The sequence below is a fragment of the Chiloscyllium plagiosum genome, unplaced genomic scaffold (assembly GCF_037043375.1).
Source record: "Chiloscyllium plagiosum isolate Xiang-an unplaced genomic scaffold, Cpla_swu_hap1 HiC_scaffold_7, whole genome shotgun sequence".
Classification (NCBI taxonomy): Eukaryota; Metazoa; Chordata; class Chondrichthyes; order Orectolobiformes; family Hemiscylliidae; genus Chiloscyllium; species Chiloscyllium plagiosum.
Genome location: NW_028270145.1, coordinates 114,324,710 through 114,348,116, shown reverse-complemented (window position 1 = coordinate 114,348,116; position 23,407 = coordinate 114,324,710). Strand labels below are relative to the sequence as shown.

At 46.7% G+C, this 23,407-nt stretch overlaps 1 protein-coding gene across 5 annotated transcripts in view; it reads right to left on the bottom strand.

The window, feature by feature from the left end:
- The window catches only part of spega (striated muscle enriched protein kinase a), a 396,078-nt gene that overhangs the window by 106,400 nt on the left and 266,271 nt on the right, over window positions 1-23,407 (bottom strand). For all 5 annotated transcript variants that reach the window (XM_087989397.1, XM_087989394.1, XM_087989395.1 and 2 more), the window contains 6 exons: window positions 22,170-22,293; window positions 19,204-19,376; window positions 17,112-17,224; window positions 15,024-15,192; window positions 8,974-9,073; window positions 1,376-1,576 (listed from right to left, as the gene is read on the bottom strand). In XM_087989397.1, coding sequence (XP_087845523.1) covers window positions 1,376-1,576; window positions 8,974-9,073; window positions 15,024-15,192; window positions 17,112-17,224; window positions 19,204-19,376; window positions 22,170-22,293 — 880 coding nt within the window. The remainder of the gene's footprint in view (window positions 1-1,375; window positions 1,577-8,973; window positions 9,074-15,023; window positions 15,193-17,111; window positions 17,225-19,203; window positions 19,377-22,169; window positions 22,294-23,407) is intronic.

The following is a 23,407-nucleotide window of genomic DNA, read 5'->3' as shown; positions in this document are numbered from 1 at the left end:
GTCGTGTGACTTGTGACCCAGAATATCTGGGTTCAAGCCTCGTTCTGAACCAGGAAGGCACATTCACAGCACAGTCAGAGAGATTCAGTCTGTAAATCCTTCCAGTGCACAATAACGAAGGACAGTAAGGGCAGGAAAGATCTTGGTCAGTCACATGACAGGGAAAATGCTGGAATACTAAAGAGGGATTGGGAAAACTGGACCTGTATTCCTTAAATTTTCAAAGAATCCCCTTGACACACAGAAACTACTGAAAGGGACAGACAGGGGGGGTATTTCCCCTGGTTGGGGAGTCTCGAACTTGGGTCACAATTTAAAAATAAGGAGGTGTTACTTTGGACTGAGGTGAGAATTTTCTTTTACTCCAATTTGGAATTCTCCACCACAGAGTGCTGTGCCTGTTGTCTTTGAGCGTGTTTAAAGTAGAAACTGATGGATTTGTGATTCCCCGTGAGGTACAGGGATAGGGGGCGCATAAAAGACATTGAAGTATTCGCTCAGCCACGATTGTACTGAATAATGGGAGGCATTGGCCTGGTGGGATTATCGTTGGACTGTTAATCCAGAGACCCAAATAATGTTCCGGGGATCCAGGTTCAAATCCCACCACAGCAGATGGTGGAATTTGATTCAATAAAAGAAAATTGGGATTAAAGGAGTCTAATGATGACCATTAATCCATTGTCGAATGTCAGAAAACGTGATCTGGCTTGCTAATGTCCTTTAGGTAAGGGAATCTTCCATCCTTATCTGGTCTGGCCTACATGTGACTCCAGACCCACAGCAATGTGATTGACTCTTAACTGCCCTCTTGGCAATTCGGGATGGGTAATAAATGCTGGCTGGTCAGTGATGTCCACATCCTGTGAATAAAGTTTAAGAAATGGAGCAGGCTTGATGGGCTGAATGGCTTCCTAATGTTCCTGTCTTTAATATCCACAGCTTCAGACGGCAATGATATGAGTGTAAATAGACAGGGAAATTAAATTCAAACCATAATCAGATCAGATGTGACCAAGTAGGGACAGGCTTGAATGGTGTGGAAAAGTAAGTGTTGCCCCCAGAGGCATGTACTCGGGGTTGGGGGGCGGGGGGGTTAGTTCAGTCGGTTGGATGGAGTTCAATGAGGTTCAGGGCAACCTCCCTGCCCAAGTTCCTGGTGGTGCTCACGGCATTGTGGGTCAGACTCTGTTGCTGGCTGAAGCAGAGTGCCCTACACCCACTGGACCCTTGACTAGGCCCCAACACATTTTGTAAAGGGGTTCCCCGGAGCCAGTCTCTGAGTGGGCGCTGTGTGAAACGGGGGTTTGGTGGGGGAGCGGGGGGGAGTGAAAGAAATTCTGTCCTGAGAGCAGTACGGATGGTGAAAGGATACAGCTCCAGGACAATTACAATGCTGCTCTTTTTCTCAAAAGCATCATGGAAGAAGACAATCCTCTCGTGATCGAGCTGGGACAGAATCTCCAGCTCCCTCACGGCCTCGTCCCGCGGAGCAGCACGGAAGGAGATGAACTTGGCGGCGTAGTCTAACTTGCTGCTCCTCTCCATCACTCGCTTGATGCACGAAAAGGCACCCCTTCAGAGAAGGGAAACAGAGAAATGCTGATTAACAACTAACTGGCACACAGTAGCATCAGTGCCTCACAACCCCCTGTCTGCAGGGAGAGGAAGTGAGAGGTTCAGACTATCACGGTTTGGCTGAACCGACTGCTGCAGGGAAGAGAAGACCGAGGTCTTGAAGCTGATCGAAGAATCTGACAGGGCAGGATATAAAAAGGATGTTTCCACGTGAAAAATCGGGATTAGTGCACCTCCTGTGGCTGTTATTGTCGGTGCTGACTCAAGGGCTAAAGGGCGAGTGAGACTAGAGATAGGAGGAGCATTTGGAGGATTCTGGGTCTGTAATCGATGGAAAATGTGAAGTGGGGGGGATCTGTTCAGAGGGATGTGGGCCAAACACAGGCAAATAGGACTATTCAGTTTGGGAAAGCTGGCCAACATGGAACGAGTTGGGCTGAAGGGTCTGTTTTTGTGCCTGCATGACACTATCAGTCTATAATACTGAGAGGCTTGGATAGAGTGAACGTGGAGAAAATGTTTCCATTAGAAGGAGGGACTAGGACCCAAAGGCACAGCCTCAGAGTGAAGGAATGACCTTTTTGAATTGAGATGAGGAGGACTTTCTCCAGCCAGAGGGTGAGGAATCTGTAGAACTCACTGCTGCTGAAGGCTGAGGAGGCCAAGTCACTGAGTGTATTTGAGACAGAGATAGATATGTTCTTGATTAGTAAAGGGGAGAAAGTTTTGGGGAGAAGGCAGGAGAATGGAGTTGAGAAACATCTCAGCCATGATTGAATGACAGTTCAGACTGAATGGCCTAATTCTGCTCCTTTATCTTACAGACTTATAGGAGTCAAAAGTGTCAGTAATAAATCTGATTGAGAATGCAGGAGAAATGGCCTTAATATGGATAATGTGGGAGTGGCTCCCTCAGGGGGCATTTGGGGCAGCTGGATAAAGGGAAGGGAAGAAGGAATAGGAGGATATGGTAGTGGGGTGAGATGGAGCAAGGCTGAGGGCTGACCTGAAAGGGGTGTTAGGTGATTATGATGGGCAAGGACAGAATTAATAGAAAACAGCTGTTCCCCTTAGTCTAAGGAGGAGAAAGTGAGGTCTACAGATGCTGGAGATCAGAGCTGAAAATGTGTTGCTGGAAAGGAACAGCAGGTCAGGCAGCATCCAGGGAAAAGGAGAATCGACGTTTCGGGCATAAGCCTGAAGAAGGGCTTATGCCCGAAATGTCGATTCTCCTGTTCCCTGGATGCTGCCTGACCTGATGCGCCTTTCCAGCAGCACATTTTCAGCACCCCTTAGTCTAAGGGTCAGTAACAATAGGGCATCACTTTAAAGTGAAAGGCTGGAGGTTTAGAAGGGATTTGAGGAAGCCTTTTTCACCCAGAGAGTAGTGGGAGTCTGGAATGCACTGCCTAGGAGAGTAGTTGAGGCGGGAATTTTCAGAACCTTTAAAAAGTACTTGGATGAACTTTTGAGGTGTCATAACATTCAAGCCTATGGGCCTAATGTGAGAAAGTGGGACTGGTTTAGGTCATGGTATATTTATGGCAGTAAAGACTTGATGGGCCGAATGGCCTTTTCTGTATTATTCTATGATGTGAAGCATAAGCACCCACTTCATGGAATCATAGAATTGTTATGGCATAGCAGGAGACCATTCAGCCCATTACCTAGCCCTGAAGTCCTGCCTTTTTGCCATTTCCCCGTACACCATTATTATCCAAACCATCAGCCACAGAGTAACTGAACTGACTGCATGCTGTGTAGCAAGTCTGGGTGAAAGCAGCAGGTCAAACAAAGCTTATAGAGATATAACATTGGAGGGACATAGAGGTATAAGTGACCTTATAGGGTGTATAAAATCATGAGGAGCATAGATAAGGTAGATAGCCAACAACATTTCCCCAAGACGGGAGTGTAAAACTAGAGGGCATAGGGTTAAAGTGAGAGGGGAGGGTTATCAAAGGGTTCAGAGGGTCAATTGTTTTCACACAGAGGGTGGTGAGTGTCTGGAATGGGCCACCATAGGTAGTTGTGGAAGCGAGTACAATTTTGTCATTTCCGAAACATTTGGACAAGTATCTCAATGGGATAGGTATGGAGGAATATGGACCAAACGCAGGCAAATGGGGCTAGATTAATTGTGAAAATGGGACAGCATGGGCAAGTTGGGCTGAAAGGCCTGTTTTCCTGCTGTAAACCTCCAAGACTAACAGTATGTGATGGATGGCAGTTATAGAAAGGGGGGGAAAGTCTCAGATACAGTCACATAGATGGATTAACTTCAGGTAGGGTAAGAGAGGTAGGCAGTGAGAGCAGGAGTCTTTTGTGGATATACCCATTTCAAACAGGTATGCTGTTTTGGAAAATGTAGGGGGTGATGGATTCTCAGGGGAATGTAGCACAAACAGCCAAGTTTCTGGTATTGAGACTTGCTCAAATGCAACGTCAGCTTCCAAGAGATCAATTGTGTTAGGGGATTCTGTAGTCAGAGGTACAGACAGACGTTTCTGTGGCCAGCAGAGAAAAAGCAGAATGGTGTGTTGTTTCCCTGGTGCCAGGAGAAAGTGAGGACTGCAGATGCTGGAGACCAGAGTTGAAAAATGTGGTGCTGGAAAAACACAGCAGGCCAGGCAGCATCCGAGGAGCAGGAGAATCGACGTTCCTGAAGAAGGCTCATGCCCGAAACGTCGATTCTCCTGCTCCTTGGATGCTGCCTGGCCTGCTGTGTTTTTCTAGCACCACATTTTTCATCCCTGGTGCCAGGATCAAGGATGTCTCAGAGAGGGTGCAGAATGTTCTCACGGGGGAGAGGGGCCAGCAGGAGGTCATTGTCCACATTGGAACCAACGATATTGAAAGGGAAAAGGTTGAGACTCTGAAGGGAGATTACAGAGAGTTAGGTAGAAATTTAAAAAGGAGGCCCTCAAGTGTAGTAATATCTGGATTACTCCCGGTGCTACAAGCTAGTGAGGGCAGGAACAGGAGGATAGAGCAGATGAATGCATGGCTCAGGAGCTGGTGTATAGGACAAGGATTCTCATTTTTGGATTATTGGAATCTGTTTTGGGGTAGAAGTGACCTGTACAAGAAGGACGGATTGCACCTAAATTGGAAGGGGACTAATATACTGGCAGAGAAATTTGCTAGAACTGCTTGGGAGGATTTAATCTAGTAAGGTGGGGTGGGACCCAGGGAGACAGTGAGGAAAGAGATCATTCTGAGACGGGTACAGCTGAGAACAGAAGTGAGTCAAACAGTCACGGCAAGCAGGGACAAGGTAGGACTAATAAATTAAGCTGCATTTATTTCAACGCAAGGGGCCTAACAGGGAAGGCAGATGAACTCAGGGCATGGTTGAAACATGGGACTGGGATATCATAGCAATTACGGAAACATGGCTCAGGGATGGACAGGACTGGCAGCTGAATGTTCCAGAATACAAATGCTACAGGAAGGATAGAAAGGGATGGAAGAGAGGAGGGGGAGTGACATTTTTGATAAGGGATAACATTACAGCTGTGCTAAGGGAGGATATTCCCGGAAATACATCCAGGGAAGTTATTTGGGTGGAACTGAGAAATAAGAAAGGGATGATCACATTATTGGGATTGTATTATACACCCCCTAATAGTCAGAGGGAAATTGAGAAACAAACTTGTAAGGAAATCTCAGCTATCTGTAAGAATAATAGGGTAGTTATGGTAGGGGATTTTAACTTTCCAAACATCGACTGAGACTGCCCTAGTGTTAAAGGTTTAGATGGAGAGGAATTTCTTAAGTGTGTACAAGACAATTTTCTGATTCAGAATGTGGATGTACCTACGAGAGAAGGTGCAAAACTTGACCTACTCTTGGGAAATAAAGCAGGGCAGGTGACTGAGGTGTTAGTGGGGGAGCACTTTGGGGCCAGCGACCCATAATTCTATTCATTTTAAAGTAGTGATGGAAAAGGATAGAGCAGATCTAAAAGTTGAAGTTCTAAATTGGAGAAAGACCAATTTTGACGGTATTAGGCAAAATGTTTCAAAAGTTGATTGGAGGCAGATGTTCGCAGGTAAAGGGACGGCTGGAAAATGGGAAACCTTCAGAAATGAGATAAAAAGAATCCAGAGAAAGTATATTCCTGTCAGGGTGAAAGGGAAGGCTGGTAGGTATAGGGAATGCTGGGTGACAAAAGAAATTGAGGGTTTGGTTAAGAAAAAGAAGGAAGCATATGTCAGGTTCAGACAGGATAGAATGAGTGAATCCTAAGAAGAGTACAAAGAAAGTAGGAGTATACTTAAGAGGGAAATCAGGAGGGCAAAACGGGGATATGAAATAGCTTTGGCAAATAGAATTAAGGAGAATCCAAAGGGTTTTTACAAATATATTAAGGACAAAAGGATAACTAGGGAGAGAATAGGGCCCTCAAAGATCAGCAAGGCGGCCTTTGTGTGGAGCCACAGAAAATGGGGGAGATACTAAATGAATATTTTGCATCAGTATTTACTGTGGAAAAGGATATGGAAGATATAGACTGTAGGGAAATAGAATGTGATATCTTGCAAAATGTCCAGATTACAGAGAAGGAAGTACTGGATGTCTTGAAACGGTTAAAGGTGGATAAATCCCCAGGACCTGATCAGGTGTACCCAAGAACTCTGTCGGAAGCTAGAGAAGTGATTGCTGGGACTCTTGCTGAGATATTTGTATCATTGATGGTCACAGGTGAGGTGCCGGAAGACTGGAGGTTGGCAAACATGTTGCCACTGTTTAAGAAGGGCGGTAAAGACAAGCCAGGGAACCTCGGTGGTGGGCAAGTTGTTGGAGGGAATTCTGATGGACAGGATGTACATGTATGTGGAAAGGCAAGGACTGATTAGGGATAGTCAACATGGCTTTGTTCATGGGAAATCATGTCTCACAAACTTGATTGAGTTTTTTGAAGAAGTAACAAAGAAGATTGATGAGGGCAGACCGGTAGATGTGATCTATATGGACTTCAGTAAGGTGTTCGACAACGTTCCCCATGGGAGACTGAGAAGCAAGGTTAGATCTCATGGAACACAGGGAGAACTAGCCATTTGGATACAGAACTGGCTCAAAGGTAGAAGACAGAGGGTGGTTGTGGAGGGTTGTTTTTCAGACTGGAGGCCTGTGACCAGTGGAGTGCCACATGGATCGGTGCTGGGCCCTCTACTTTTTGTCATTTACATAAATGATTTGGATGCGAACATAAGAGGTACAGTTAGCAAGTTTACAAATGACACCAAAATTGGAGGTGTAGTGGACAGAGTTACCTCAGATTACAACAGGATCTGGACCAGATGGGCCAATGGGCTGAGAAGTGGCAGATGCTTTCCTTTATTGGTCAGAGTATTGAGTACAGGAGTTGGGAGGTCATGTTGCGGAGAGTGGTGCGAGTATGGAATGAGCTGCCAGAGGAAGTGGTGGAGGCTGGTACAATTACATCATTTAAGGTATCTGGATGGGTATATGAATAGTACAGGACACTGGTTAGGCCACTGTTGGAATATTGCGTGTAATTTTGATCTCCTTCCTATCGGAAAGATGTTGTGTAACTTAAAAGGGTTCAGAAAATATTTACAAGGATGTTGCCAGGGTTGGAGGATCTGAGCTATAGGGAGAGGCTGAACAGGCTGGGGCTGTTTTCTCTGGAGCGTCGGAGGCTGAGGGGTGACCTTATCGAGGTTTGCAAAATTAATGAGGGGCATGGAAAGGATAAATAGGCAAAGTATTTTCCCTGGGGTCGGGGAGTCCAGAACTAGAGGGCATAGGTTTAAGGTGAGAGGGAAAAGATATAAAAGAGACCTAAGGGGCAACTTTTTCACGCAGAGGGTGGTACGTGTATGGAATGAGCTGCCAGAGGATGTGGTGAAGGCTGGTACAATTGCAACATTTAAGAGGCATATGAATAGGAAGGGTTTGGAGGGATATGGGCCGGGTGCTGGCAGGTGGGAGTAGATTGGGTTGGGATATCTGGTCGGCACGGACGGGTTGGACCGAAAGGTCTGTTTCCATGCTATCCATCTCTATGACTCTTCAATAATCCATACAGACAAACAGACTTTTGCAAGGCCTTCGACAAGGTTCCACACAGTAGACTGGTTGGATCATGCGGGATCCAAGGAGAGCTAGTCAACTGGATACAAAATTGGCTGTGTCGGAGCAAGAGGGTGGTGGTGGAGAGTTGTTTTTCGGGCTGGAGGCCTGTGACCAGCGATATTCCGCAGTGATTGGGGCTGGGCCTCCTGTTGTTTATCATTCACATAAATGATTTGAATGAAAGTATAGGAGATATGGTTCATAAGTTTGTAGATGACACCAAAATCGGACGTATAGTGAACAGTGAAGAAGATTATCTCAAAGTACAACAGGATCTTGATCAGGCGGGCCAATGGGCCAAGCAGTGGCAGATGAAGTTTAATTGAGATAAATGTGAGGTAAGACAGACCAGGGCAGGACTTAGACAGTTAATGATGGGACCCTGGCAGTGTTGTTGTACAGAGAGACCTAGGGGTGCAGATACATAGTTCCTTGAATGTGGCATCACAGGTAGACAGGGTGGTGAAGATAATGTTTCGCATGCTTGACTTTATCAGTCAGAGAATTGAATACATGAGTTGGAACGTCACATTGTGGCTGTGCAGAACCTTGGGGAAGCTACAGTTGGAGTACTGTATACAAATCTGGTCACCCTGCTATAGGAAGGATACTGGAAAGGGTGTAGGAAAGATAACAAAGATGTTATTGAGACTGGAGGGTTTGAGTGATTGGGAGAGGCCGAATAGGCTGGGATTCTTTTTCCTGGAGCGTCAGAGGCTGACGGATGACCGTATAGAGGTTCATAAAATCATGAGGGACCATAGATAGGGTGACCAGCCAAGGTTTTTTCCTTGGGGTGGGGAGTCCAGAACTAGAGGCATAGGTTTAGAGCGAGTAGGAAAGTTTCAAAGGGACCTAAGGGGCAACTTTTTCACGCAGAGAGTGGTGCGAGTATGGAATGAGCTGCCAGAGGAAGTGGTGGAGGCTGGTACAATTACATCATTTAAAAGGTATCTGGATGGGTATATGAATAGGAAGGATTTAGAGAGGTATGGGCCAAGTGCTGGCAAATAGGACGAGATTAGGTTAAGATATGTGGTCAGCATGGACGAGTTGGACCGAAGGGTCTGTTTCTGTGTTCTATGACTCTATGACTCAATACCCATAGTCTATGAAAATAATAAATAAACCTTCACGGATCATTCAGTCTTTGATTGAGAAATTTCACAAGTGTTCTGATTAGCTGGAGCAGTAGAACTGATTTTAAAATTGAAAACACCCCACCCCCACCCCTTCACCCCACCACCCACAGCCCTTAGTGTTATGTCCCTGCCGCTCTGTGTCACTCACCTCCCGATCTCCTGATGCACATCATAATAATCAGATAACAGCCTCATTTTCCGCAAGATCGTATCCTCATCATCCATAGGTTCATCATTTCCAATTTTCTCTGGAAAAGAATAAAGCATCAGGAAAACACAATTTACAGAGAGATACTGATAGGTTAAATAAGTGGGTGAAGAGGTGGAATATGGACTACATTGTGGGAAAATGTAAGGTTATTCATTTTGGAAGGGAGGACAAAAAACAGTATTATTTAACTGGAGAGAAACTGCAGAAAGCTGCAACACAAAGGGACTTAGGGGAGACTTGGACACAAAACACAGAAAGCTAGGATACAGGGATAGCAGGTAATCAGGAAGGCTCATGGAATGTTGGCCCTTATTTCAGGGGAGTTGGAGTATAAGAGTAGGGAAGTCTTACTGCAAACTGTACAAGGTGCTCGGGAGACCACATCAGGAGCACTGTGAGCAGGATTGGTCCCTTACTTAAGATTAGATTAGATTAGATTAGATTCCCTACAGTATGGAAACAGGCCCGTCAGCCCAACATGTCCACACCGACCCTCCGAAGTGTAGCCCATCCAGACCCATCCCCCTGACTAATGCACCTAACCCTATGGGCCAATTCACCTGACCTGTACATCTTTGGATTGCGGGAGGAAACCGGAGCAAACCCACGCAGACACAGGGAGAATGTCCAAACTCCACACAGACAGTCTCCCAAGGCTGGAATCAAAACCGGACTGTGCCACTGTAAGGCAGCAGTGCTAACCACTGAGCCACCGTGCTGCCCTAAGGAAAGATTTCATTTCATTGGAGGCAGTTCAGAGAAGATTCACTCGGATGATCCCTGCTATGGAGAGATTATTGTATGTGCTAAGGTTAAACAAGTTAGGACTGTACTCACTGGGAGTTTAAAAGATTGAGAGGTGATCTCATTGAAACATACCAGATTCTTAAGGGGCTTGACAGGGTCAATGCTGAGAGGGTGTTTCCCCTCATGGGAGAGTCCAGGACCAGAGGGCACAGCCTCAGAGTAAAGGAGCACCAATTTAAGACTGAGATGAGGAGGAATTTCTTCTCTCAGAGGTTTGGGAGTCTTTGGAACTCCTTACCACAGAGAGCTGTGGGGGCAGAATCCTTCTGTATATTGAAGGCTGAGATGGAGAGATCCTTGATCAGTCGGGGAATCAAGGGTTACTGGGAAAGGGCAGGAAAGTGGACATGAGGAATGTCAGATCAGCCATGATCCTATTGAATGGAGGAACAGATGCTGAATGGCCTACTCCTGTTCCTATTCCTTATAGTCCCAAGACATGGTTTCTGTGGTGACTATCGTAGATTCTTGGTTGTTAAATTTAAATTTCACCAGTTGCCATGGTGGGATTTGGAACCCATGTTCCAATTGGGCAGGGAGGGGGGGATGCCTGGATTGTTTATCCAGTGACATTGCTCCCACTGAGTGATCACTGTGCTTGTTCCCTGACGGTCATTGGCTGGTCTCTCATTGTAGAGAGGGAGAGAGAGACATAACAGTTGGAGGTGGGGGTGAGGGGTTAAACCTGAGGGTTACTACACCTCCAGGCACGGAGTGAGATTGAGGAACGAAGGTCTTTGCATTGACTTCAGGCAGGGCGAGAATTGAATCAGTGATGTTGGCACTCTGCATTGCAAGCCAGACATCCGGCCAACTGAGCTTGCCAGTCCCCCAGCTTAGAGGTCGTGCTAGTGGACGGGGTGTTGCTGGCCTGTCTGATGGAGTGTGCTAACCTCTCACTTTCTGCCCATCCTGGCTTTGGAATACAATCCATATATCCTTGTCCACGTTCCCCAGTCCTCGACACTCTCCCCTCCCCCATCCCACCCCCATTCCCGTCGCAGGGCCAAATCATTCCAGAGAAACCATTAGAAGGAGCAGGAATGATAATTCCTCGGATGAGCTCAGCACAGTCTCCTGAGACCCATTGCTCCTCATCGTGTTCGAGACAGAAGCTTGACTCAGGTCTGAGCTGATTAGTTCACAAAAATCACAGCCTGCCAGCCAACTATTCATTACCCTGACAACAGCAATGGCTGGCTTCAAACCAGGTTAGCAACGATCGAGGGCACAGTGATGTTGCCAGAAAATATCACAACAGCTATTAACACAACAAGGTCAGTGAGCTAGTGGCTCTTACTGCAGCTCTGAGTGTTTCATAAAGGGACTGAACAGTTCTAGTCAGAAACAGGAGGCTAGAGATCTCCTAGAGTTCTTCCACTTATAGCCTTCGATAGGTTAGACGTGGATTTGTCATAGAGGCCTACAGCACAGAAAAAGGTCCTTTGACCTATTCAGTCTGTGCCAGTCAAAAACAGCCATCTAACTATTCTATTCCCATTTCCCAGCACTTGGCCCATTGCCCTCATTCCTGATGAAGGGCTTATGCCCAAAACATCGATTCTCCTGTTCTTGACCGGCTGTGCTTTTCCAGCACTACACTCTTCAACTTTGATCTCCAGCATCTGCAGTCCTCACCTTCCCTGTTGCCTTGTATGCCTTGCCATTGCAAGGTCACATCTAGATCCTTCTCCTGCTGCACTCTCAGCTGCCTGGCGTCAGTGTCCTCTGCCACAGTGAGGCAAGAAGAGAATGGGAGATCTACCCAGCCTTGCCCACGTCACTGAACACAGGGAACAGGAGCCAGAGAGACCATGTGGCCTGTTCTACCATCTATTGCTTGAAATACCTTTAAGCACAGTCTTAAATGGGGAGGCAGTGGCCTGGTGGTATTATTACTGGACTGTTAATCCAGAATCCAGGTTGGAATCCCGTCACAGCAGATGGTGGAATTTGACCTCAATAAAAATCTGGAATTAGGAGTCTAATGGTGACCGTGAATCCATTGTTGATTGTTGGGAAAACCCTGTCGATTGTCCAGTGTGTGCAGGAGGGCTTCCTGACACAGTATGTAGACAGGCCAACAAGGGGCGAAGCCACATTAGATTTGGTACTGGGTGATGAGCCCGGCCAGGTGTTAGACTTGGAAGTAGGTGAGCACTTTGGGTGATAGCGATCACAATTTTGTTATGTTTACTTTAGTGACAGAAAGGGATAGGTGTATACCACTGGGCAGGAGTTACAGCTGGGGGAAAGACAATTACGATGCAATTAGGCAAGATTTAGGAAGCATAGGATGGGGAAGGAAACTGCAGGGGATGGACACATTAGAAATGTGGAGCTTATTCAAGGAAAAGCTCCTGTGTGTCCTAGATAAGTATGTACCTGTCAGGCAGGGAGGAAGCTGTAGAGCGCGGGAGCCGTGGTTTACGAAGGAAGTGGAATCTCTGGTCAAGAGGAAGAAGAAGGCTTATATTAGGATGAGATGTTAAGGCTCAGTTAGGGCGCTTGAGGGTTAGAAGGTAGCCAGGAAAGACCTAAAGAGAGAGCTCGGAAGAGCCAGGAGGAGACATAAGAAGTTGTTGGTGGATAGGATCAGGGTGAACCCTAAGGCTTTCTATAGGTATTAAAGGAGTAAAAGAATGACGAGAGTAAGATTAGGGCCAATTAAAGATAGCAGTGGGAGGTTGTGTGTGGAGTCAGAGGAGATAGGGGAAGCACTAAATGAATATTTTTCGACAGTATTCACTCTAGAAAATGACAATGTTGTCGGGGAGAATACTGAGATACAGGCGTGATTGAGGTGGGATTGAGGTTCACAAGGAAGAGGTATTAGAAATCCTGCAGAGTGTGAAAATAGATTAGTCCCCTGGGCCGGATGGGATTTATCCTAGCTCCTCTGGGAAGCCAGGGAGGAGATTGCTGAGCCTTTGGCATTGAACTTTAAATCGTCATTGTCTATAGGAATAGTGCCAGAAGACTGGAGGTTAGCAAATGTGGTTCCCCTGTTCAAGAAGGGGAGTAGAGACAACCCTGGTAATTGTAGACCAGTGAGCCTTACTTCACTTGTTGGTAAAGTGTTGGAAAAGGTTATAAGAGATAGGATTTATAATCATCTAGAAAAGAATAATTTGATTAGGGATAGTCAGCACGGTTTTGTGAAGGGTAGGTCGTGCCTCACAAACCTTATTGAGTTCTTTGAGAAGGTGACCAAACAGGTAGATGAGAGTAAACCGGTTGATGTGGTGTATATGGATTTCAGCAAGGCGTTCGATAAGGTTCCCCACAGTAGGCTATTGTTCAAAATGTGGAGAAATGGGATTGTGGGAGATATAGCAGTTTGGATCAGTAATTGGCTTGCTGAAAGAAGACAGAGGGTGGTCGTTAATGTGGAATGTTCATCCTGGAGTCCAGTTACTAGTGGTGTAATGCAAGCGTCAGTGTTGGGTGCACTGCTGTTCATCATTTTTATAAATGACCTGGATGAGGGCGTAGAAGGGTGGGTTAGTAAATTTGCAGACGACACTAAGGTCGTTGGAGTTGTGGATAGTGATGAAGGATATTGTAGGTTACAGAGAGACATAGATAAGCTGCAGAGCTGGGCTGAGAGGTGGCAAATAGAGTTTAATGCGGACAAGTGTGAGGTGATTCACTTTGGTCGGAGTAACCGGAATGCAAAGTACTGGGCTAATGGTAAGATTCTTGGTAATGTAGATGAGCAGAGAGATCTCGGTTCCAGGTACACAGATCCTTGAAAGTTGTCACCAAGGTTGACAGGGTTGTTAAGAAGGCATACAGTGTTTTAGCTTTTATTAACAGAGGGATTGAGTTCCGGAACCATGAGGTTATGCTACAGCTGTACAAAACTCTGGTGCGGCCACACTTGGAGTATTATGTACAGTTCTGGTCACCGCATTATAAGAAGGATGTGGAAGCTTTGGAAAGGGTGCAGAGGAGATTTACTAGGATGTTGCCTGGTATGGAGTGAAGGTCTTACGAGGAAAGGCTGAGGGACTTGAGGCTGTTTTCGCTGGAGAGAGGAAGGTTGAGAGGTGACTTAATAGAGACATATAAGATAATCAGAGGGTTAGATAGGGTGGACTGGGAGAGCCTTTTTCCAAGTACGGTGACGGCGAGCACGAGGGGGCATAGCTTTAAATTGAAGGGTGATAGATATAGGACAGATATCAGAGGTAGTTTCTTTACTCAGAGAGTAGTAAGGGTATGGAATGCTTTGCCTGCAACGGTAGTAGATTCGCCAAGTTTAAGTGCATTTAAGTCGTCATTGGACAAGCATATGGATGTACATGGAATAGTGTAGGTGGGATGGGCTTCAGATTGGTATGACAGGTCGGTGCAACATCGAGGGCCGAAGGGCCTGTACTGCGCTGTAATGTAATGTTCTGTGTTCTTTGAGTTCATTAATGGCCTTCTGGGAGAGAAACTGTCTGGTCTACATGTGACTCCAGACCCACAATGTTATTGACTCCTAACTGCCCTCTGAAATGACCCAGTAAGCCATTTAGTTCAAAGGCCATTAGGCTTGGGCAACAAATGCTGGACTTACCAGAGACGCCGACATCACCTGAAATACAACACACTGAGTCTGGTAGATTGCTCCCACCCGGTGTCACCACACAGTACTATCATTGTTCTACACTCTTTAAACTTAATAGCATGCTTTCAAAAATTACTAATAACTCTGTTTTATCTAAACTCACAGGTTTGAAGCTCCTCCCATCCTCAAAACCAACTTACTGGATGAAGGCAGCAAACTATGTGGTGCCCACGACCCATCCGACCACCCTGCACCAGGCCCGCTGTCAAGGAAAGGCCGCCAGCATTCGCAAAGATCCATCCCACCCTGGCAATGTTTTTCTACAACCTCTACCATCAGGAAGAAGGTACAGAAGCCTGAACACACTCACCAGCCAGTTTCGCAACAGTTTCTACCGTACTATTGTTAGAATACTGAATGGAGTCACAAACTCTTAACATTTGCCTGTACCTGTGTTTCTGTTTTTGCTGCTGTTTACCTATTATTTACTATCTACGCTACTTAACTCTGTGATCTGCCTGTATTGCTCACAAGACAATGATTTTCATTGTGCCTCGGGACACGTGACAATAAATTCAATTCAATTCATTCGGTGAATGGCCTTTGCTGCTCAGCTGCTTACCTTTCAGAATGGTCAGCTCTGCTTTACAGGACACCTCTCCAGCCAGGTTCTTTGCAGTACAGGTGTAGACTCCACTGTCTGACTCGGTGGTATTGAGAATGACCAGTGAACACTCACTGTCATCGTAAACAAAGGACAAATGATTGCTCTCCATCAGTACCACATCATCCTTCAAAACAAAGAGCAAGGCCAAGTTATTCACCCATTGGCTGGAGGGACGGTATGGATACAATACTCCTGGTCACCCATTGGCTAGGACAGTCCTGGCCAGCCATTGGTTGGAGGGTCAATGTGGTAGACACTGGAAATATATCAATCATTGGCAGTGATGATAGACTGGTTAGTAAGGTTAGATCACAAGGGATTCAGGGAAAGCTTGCCAATTGGGTACAAAATTGGCTTGATGGTAAGAAACAGAGGCTGTTGGTGGGGAGTTGTTTTCTGGACTGGAGGCCTGTAACTAGTGGTGTTCCACAGGAATTGTTGCTCAATCCACTGTTATTTGTCATTTATAGAAACGATTTGGAGGAGAAGTGTGGTTAATAAGTTTGTGGATGACACCAACATTAGTAGCATAGTCAACAGTGAGGAAGGTTATTTAAGTTTGCAAAATCAAGATCAAATGGGTCAATAGGCTGAGGAATAGCAGATGGAGTTTAATTTGTATAAATGCAAGATGTTACATTTAGGTAAAACAAACAAGGGCAGGACTCGTGCAGTTAATGGTAGGGCCCTGGGGAGTGTTGTCGAACAGAGACCTCAGGGTTCAGGTACAGAGTTCTTTGAAAGTTGCATCACAGGTAGACAGGATGGTGAAGAAGGCATTTAGCATACCTGCCTTCACACTCAGACTGTTGAGTATAGGAGTTGGGACGTCATCTTGAGTAGTACAGGAAATTGGTGAGGCCACTTTTGGGATATTATGTACAGTTCTGGTCGCCCTGTTATAGGGATGATATTATTAAATTGATGAAGATTTAACAAAGATTTACAAGGTTTCCAGGACTGCAAGATTTGAGTTATGAAGAGAGGCTGGATAGACAGGGACTTATTTCCCTGGAGCGTAGGAGGTTGAGGGGTGACTTTATGGAGGTTTATAAAATCATGAAGGGTATAGATAAGGTGAAAAGCAAAGGTTTTTTTTTCCTTAGGGTGGGGGATTTCAAAACTAGGTAGCATATTTTTCTTAGGTGAGAGCAGAAAGATTTAGAAGGTATCTGAGGGGTAACCTTTTCACTCAGAGGGTGGTTCATGTGTGGGAATGAACTGCCAGAGGAAGTAGTAGAGGTAAGTATTGTTACAACAATTAAGAGATATTTGGACAGATACCACAATAGGAAAGATTTAGAGGGATATGGAACAAACGCAGGCAAATGAGACTAGATTAGTTTAGGAACATAGTCAGTGGTTGGACCCTGCTATATGACTCTCTGACTCTACAACTGACCCATGGGGATAGACTGTAGCTTGTCCATCAGTGTCTTTAGGGGTGGAGGAGAGGGGATGGGGTGAGATCTGGTCAATCATTGGCTGGAGGGCAGTGTGAAGATTCCAGGATAGTCATTGGCTGGAGTCACTGTGTGGGAGGGGCCAAGAAGTCATCAGCCTGGAATTCAGTCCTTCATCTTCTCAACTCCCAGGAATTATCCGTGACCTTCCTGCCAACCTGTTCCCCCATTCCCCGCGGCTCAACACCACCAGATGTCCATCAGCTCCCCTGGAGGAGCTGGCTCACCCTCCCCTTGCTCCAGCTCCCCCTCCTTTCATCTACCCCACCCCCTGTCTCCTGAAATCCCCTTCCCCATCCCTAGCCCCCTTCCCCCCCGTCCCATACACCCCTCTTTCCCTGTTCTACCTCCCCATGTCACCCAACCCCCCGTGCCCCCTCCCCCATGTCCCCTAACCCCGATCTCCCTTTCCTCATCCAACCCGTCCCCCAACCCCTCATCTCCCACATCCTTGTCCCCCTCCCTCTGATCCCCTGACCCCCATCCCTATTCCCCCAGTCCCCATTCCCCTGACCCCCTCCCTGTGTCCACCCCTCCCGGAATCCCCTCCTCCCCCCCCCCGAGTCACTGAGAGATTTACCTTAAACCAGAGAATGTCTGGTAAGGGTTTCCCTTCGACCACCACAGCCAGTCTTGCTGTCTCCTCTGGCCTCACCAACATGTCCTCCATGATGGACTCAAACCGCGGAGCCTCTGCAACACAACGGCTTTCGCTCAAGAACAGGCGAACAATCCAGAAGCGGGTTTTGGATTCACGGAATTACACTCCCCCACCCCAACTCGCGGAGGGAAATCAGGGCCCTGCACTGAAGGAGGGAACTCTTGTGGGGTCCAAAAAATAACCAAGGGGGACATCCTTCACTTCAGAGCCGTCCCCTCCTCACCTTCGGCACAGACACTCCCTCGCTCGAGAAGGGCACTGGTGTCAGTCATAGCCTCCTGGGTCCTGAGAGGTTGTCGGGATTTGAGCGCTACCCTCCCACCCCAATCTCCTGACCGTCCCAGTGCCCAAGCTGGTCATAGAAACTCGATGTTGATGCCAGCAGTACCCTTTGTGGACTTTAAACCAGTCTGATCCTTGGTTGGGATCTGAGGGATCTCACCGTCACCATTTCATAGGATCAGGATGGCACAGAAAGAGCCATTCAGCCCATCATTTTGAAGGTGAGCAGGGGAGCTTTACCTAGTATATCCCTTCACGAAAGTGAGAAAACGATGGACTACATGACTGTTCGGTGTCCATGGGCTCACTCTCTGCACACATACATAGTGATGTTTTCTTACTCTGGTGACAACACGTCCGGAAACAAATAGCCAACTGGTGCTCCAGCACCAATTAAATAATGACCAACAGTTAAGGGTAAAGCTCTATTTGTAATGCTGGTGACTGACTGGCTAATCATATCAAGCGGCATGCTCCACACAACGTACTGCGTACACCCAGCCAGTCTGTACTGCTAATACTCAAAACCCTGTCTCCAGCACAGCTGTGATTTAGGCATTGGACAGCATTTGCTGAATAATCCCAAGTATGCTGAGAATGACGTCAGAGCCCTGTTTGCTTTGCTTTTTTATTCATTCATGGGATGACGGCATCCCTGGCCAGGCCAGTATTTATTGCCCATCCATAATTGCCCAGAGGGCAGCTAAGAGTCAACCACATTGCTGTGGGTCTGGAGTTAAATGTAGGCCAGACCAGGTAAGGATGGCAGTTTCCTTCCCTTAAGGACATTAGTGATCCGGAGACTCTTAATTCCAGATATTTAGTGAATTCAAATTTCACCATCTGCTGTGGCAGGATTTGAACCCAGGTCCCCTGAACATTATCTGGGTTGATAGTCCAGTGATAATACCACTAGGCCATTGCCTTCCTAATTTCAGTAGTCAGTGGGGCTAGCAGTGTGGTGCATTTACACACATTGGAAGCTGTACATATTGATGTAGAGCAACCTGCTCTTTGTGAACTGAAGGACCATGAACACGCACCGAGCCTATATCAACTCAACAAAACAAACAACAGCCCCATTAGATTTGCCGAGGATTCCAGCACAGAAAAGGGCCATTCAGCCCGTTGAGTCTATACTCTGTCAAAAATATTCTGGTTTATTTCTCAAGACAACACTTTGAGAAATCAGAGTCAACCAGCCTGGTTTAAATTTAAACAAAGCTCAGCAGTTAACTGTCAGTCATCAACTAATTAGTTGAAAGTGAGGACTGCAGATGCTAGAGATCAGAGTCGACAGTGTGGTGCTGAAAAGGCACAGCCGGTCAGGAAGCATCCGAGGAGCAGGAATGAAGGGATTTTGCCTGAAACGTCGATTCTCTTGCTCCTCGGATGCTGCCTAACGTGCTATGCCTTTCCAGCACTACACTATCAACTAATTGATGTACATTTTCATGGCAACACCTCTACCAATCAGAGTCGACTTGCAAACCAATCAGTGCTCTCTTCCCATTCTGTATAAATATTGTTTTCTCTTTATGTTTGTATTTATTATGTCTGAAGGAGTTTAAGACAAAAATACCAAGAAAATGTGCCTCTTACCATTAAAATTCAATTTCAGGAGGTTTTGTAAAGTTTTTGGAATGTACTAAGGATGTTATAGCAAATGCAAATTCCTCTTATTTGACAGCGACTAATTTCTGAGGAAACAAGGAGAGAAGCTGCATACCTGCCAGAAGCAGAGATATCCGACAAGAATCCTCTCCATGTTCGTTTCTGGCTGTGACCATTATCTCTCCAACATCAGCCTTTCCAACTTTCACAATCTTCAGCATATGTTGATCATCATCAGGCATGCTTAGCTCGTAGACCCGAGGTTTATTGGTCAACTCCACGCCATTCCTGTAGATTGTCAACCAGGTAAGAGTGAGATAATCTCTATAACCAGCATTCCACAGCGTGGCCAGGATTGAAGGGTTTGAGCTACAGGGAGACGCTGTATAGGCTGGGGCTGTTTTTCCTAGAGCATTGGAGGTTTATATAATCATGGGGGGCATGGATAGAGTGAATAGACAAGGTCTCTTCCCTGGGGTGGGGGAGTCCAGAACTAGAGGGCATAGGTTCAATGTGAGAGGGGAAAGAAATGGCTGATGAACTAAATTCATCTGTCTCTGTCTTTGTAAAGAAGAACACTAATAACATGCCAGAAATAATGGGAATCACAGGGCTTAGAGAGAGGGAGGAATGAAGTAAAGCTGTATTAGTACAGAAATGGTGTTGGAGAAATTGATGGAATTGAAGGCTGATAAATTTCCAAGGCCTGATAATCTACATCTCAATCTACTTAAGGAAGTGGCATTAGTAATAGTGGATGCATTGGTGGTCATCTTTGAAGATTCTTTTGATTCTGGAACAGTTCCTACAGATTGGAATTAAGTGAGGATTGCAGATGCTGGAGAGGCAGAGTTGCAACATGTAACGCTGGAAAAGCACAGCAGGTCAGGCAGCATCCAAGGAGCAGGAGAGTTGGCATTTCAGGCATAAGCCCCTCATCAGGAGGAATGTGTGTTTTAGGTGAGGGGGGGCATGCATAAGGGGGCTGAGAGATAGATAGGAGGGTGGGGCTGGGGGGAGGTAGCTTGGAAAGTGATAGGTGGATACAGTTGGGGAGTGATGGTAATAGGTCAGAGTGGAGGCTGGAGCAAATAGGTTAGAAGGAAGGTGGACAGGTCCAGCGGGTGCTGCTGAGTTGGAAGGTTGAATCTGGGATGAGGTAGGGGGGTGGGGAGATGAGGAAATTAGTGAAATCCACATTGATGCCATGTGGTTGGAGGATCCCAAGGCGGAAGACGAGGCATCAACACCAATTTCACCATTTTCCTCATCTTCCCTCCCCCCACCATGTTGTGCTTTTCCTCCTTAAAGACACTTCTCAGGTTCGGCAAAATGTTTTGCTATCTTATCCACTAACCCGGTGTTGAATTATTTTTAAATTTATTCAGAGGATGTGGGCATCACTGGCTGGGCCAGCATTTACTGCCCATCCCCAGTTGTCCCCTTGAGGGGGTGGTGGTGAGCTGCCTTGTTGAACTGCTGCAATCCCACAATGCCCTTAGGTAGGGAATTCCAGGATTTTGACCCAGTGACACTGAAGGAACGGTGATGTATTTCCAAGTCAGGATGCTGAGTGGCTTGGAGGGGAGCTTGCAGGGGGTAGGGTTCCTTCTCGATGGAAGTGGTTGTGGGTTTGGAAGGTGCTGTCTGAGGATCTTTGGCGAATTTCTGCAGCATATCTTGTAGGTGGTACACACTGATGCCACTGAGCATCGGTGGTAGAGGGAGTGAATGCTTTGTTCCGGATGGTGTCAAGCTTCTTGAGTGTTGTTGGGAGTTGCACCCATCCAGGCAAATGGGGAGTATTCCATCACATCAGCCATTATTGAATGGCAGAGCAGACTCGATAGGCTGAATGGCCCAATTTCTGCTCCTTTGTCTTGTAAATGGTGCCTTGTAAATGGTGGACAGGCTTTGAGGAGTCAGGAGGTGAGTTACTCACTGCAGTATTCCCAGCCTCTGACCTGCTCTTGTAGCCATTGTATTTAGCTGGTCCGGTCAGTTTCTGGTCAGTGGTAACCCCCAGGATGTTGATAGTGGGGAACTCAGTGATGGTGACACCATTGAATGTCAAGGGTGCGGTTAGATTGTCTCTTATTGTCAATGATTATTGCCTGGCATTTGTGTGGCACAAATGTTACTTGCCACTTGTCAGCCCAGCCTGGATATTGTCCAGATCTTGTTGCATTTGAACATGGACTGCTTCAGTATCTGAGGAGTTGCGAATGATGCTAAACATTGTGCAATGATCAGTGAACATGCCCACTTCTGATCTAATGATGGAGGTAAGGTCATTGCTGAAGATGGTTGGCCCTAGGACACTACCCTGAGGAACTCCTGCAAAGATGTCCTGGAGCTGAGATGACTGACCTCCAACAACCACAACCATCAGCTTTGACAAAGGGTCAGTTAGACTTGAAACGTCAGCCCTTTTCTCTCCTTACAGATGTTGCCAGACCTGCTGAGATTTTCCAGCATTTTCTCTTTTGACCACAACCATCTTCCTATGTGCCAGGTGTGACTCCAACCATGGAGAGTTTGCCCTGATACCTATAGATTCCAATTTTACTAGGGATTTTTTATTGAATGAGTGAACTGGATATCAAGCAACTCTCTGCTCTCACATCCAATATTCTTCCCATCCCTTCATTGAGTGGCGGAGAGGCTATGAATCCTGACTCCCCAAAGTCTATCCACCATCTACAGACACAAATCAGGAGTATGAGGGAATGCTCCTCATTTGCCTGGATGAGTGCAGTTCCAACAACACTCAGGAAGCTCGACATCATCCAGGAGAAAGCAGCCCACTTGATTGGCACCACATCCACAACCATCCACTCCCTCCACCAATGATGCTCAGTGGCATCAGTGTATACCATCTACAAGACGCATTGCAGAAATTCACCAAAGATCCTCAGACAGCACCTTCCCAAACCACAACCACTTCCATCTAGAAGGACAAAGGTAGCAGATATATGGGAACACCATTCGCTGTCAGATACAGTGGAATTTCTCTCCAAGCCTGTCTCTGACACTCTCCCACTCACACGCAGAAGCACAGGCAGTGTAGCTTGCTCTTACTTTGTCCATGACACATCTGCCTGTACGTAGTTCAGTGTACAGGTAATACAGCTGCTCTGATCTTCCACTGCAAACACTACATCTGGTTTGTCAATAAAACATGGAACTTCTTCCAGATAGGGACCTGCGGAAAGGATGAAAGAGCCAGTATCAATGTCTGTCCTTGTCAGTCCTCACTCAGCACTCCCAGCTCAGAGCTAGCCAAATCAACTCTGAAGACTTGAAAACAAATGGAGTCCTTACAGTGCAGACAGAGGCCATTCAGCCCATTAAGCCTGCACCAGCCCTCCGAAGAACATCCCAACCAGACCCGTTCCCCCACCCTACCTCTGTAAGCCTGTATTTCCCATGGCTAACCCACCTAGCCTGATCAGAAGTCACACAACACCAGGTTATAGTCCAAGCTTGTGATTTCAAATAAGCCTGTTGGACTATATCCTGGAGTTGTGTGATTTCTGACCTTGTCCATCCCCAGTCCAACACCAGTACCTACACATCATGGCCACCCAGCCTGCACATCCCTGGACACTATGGGCAATTTAGTGTGGTCAACCCACCCTAATCTGCACATCCCTGGGCACAATGGGTAATTTAGCACAGCCAATGCACCCTAACCTGTACATGCCTGGGCACTAAGGGGAATTTAGCATGGACAATCCCATCCTAACCTGCACATCCGTGGACAATTTCGCATGGCCAATTCCACCCTAACCTGCACATCCCTGGACACTATGGGCAGTTTAGCATGACCAATTCACCCTAACCTGTACATCCCTGGGCACAATGGGTAATTTAGCATGGCCAATGCCCCCTAACCTGAACATCCCTGGGCATTATGGGGAATTTAGCATGGGCAATCCCACACTAACCTGCACATCCCTGGATACTATGGGCAATTTAGTCTGGCCAACCCACCCTAATCTGCACATCCCTGGGCACAATGGGTAATTTAGCATGGCCAATGCATCCTAACCTGCACATCCCTGGGCATTATGGAGAATTTAAGCAAGGCCAATCCCACGCTAACCTGCACATCCCTGGACACTATGGGGATGGCTAACCCACCCTAACCTGCATATCCCTGGACACTCTGTGCAATTTAGCTTGGTCAACCCACCCTAACCTGCTCATCCCTGGGCACTATGGGGAACTTAGCATGGGCAATCCCACCCTAACCTGCACATCCCTGGACACTATGGGCAATTTCCCATGGCCAATCCACATAACCTGCACATCTT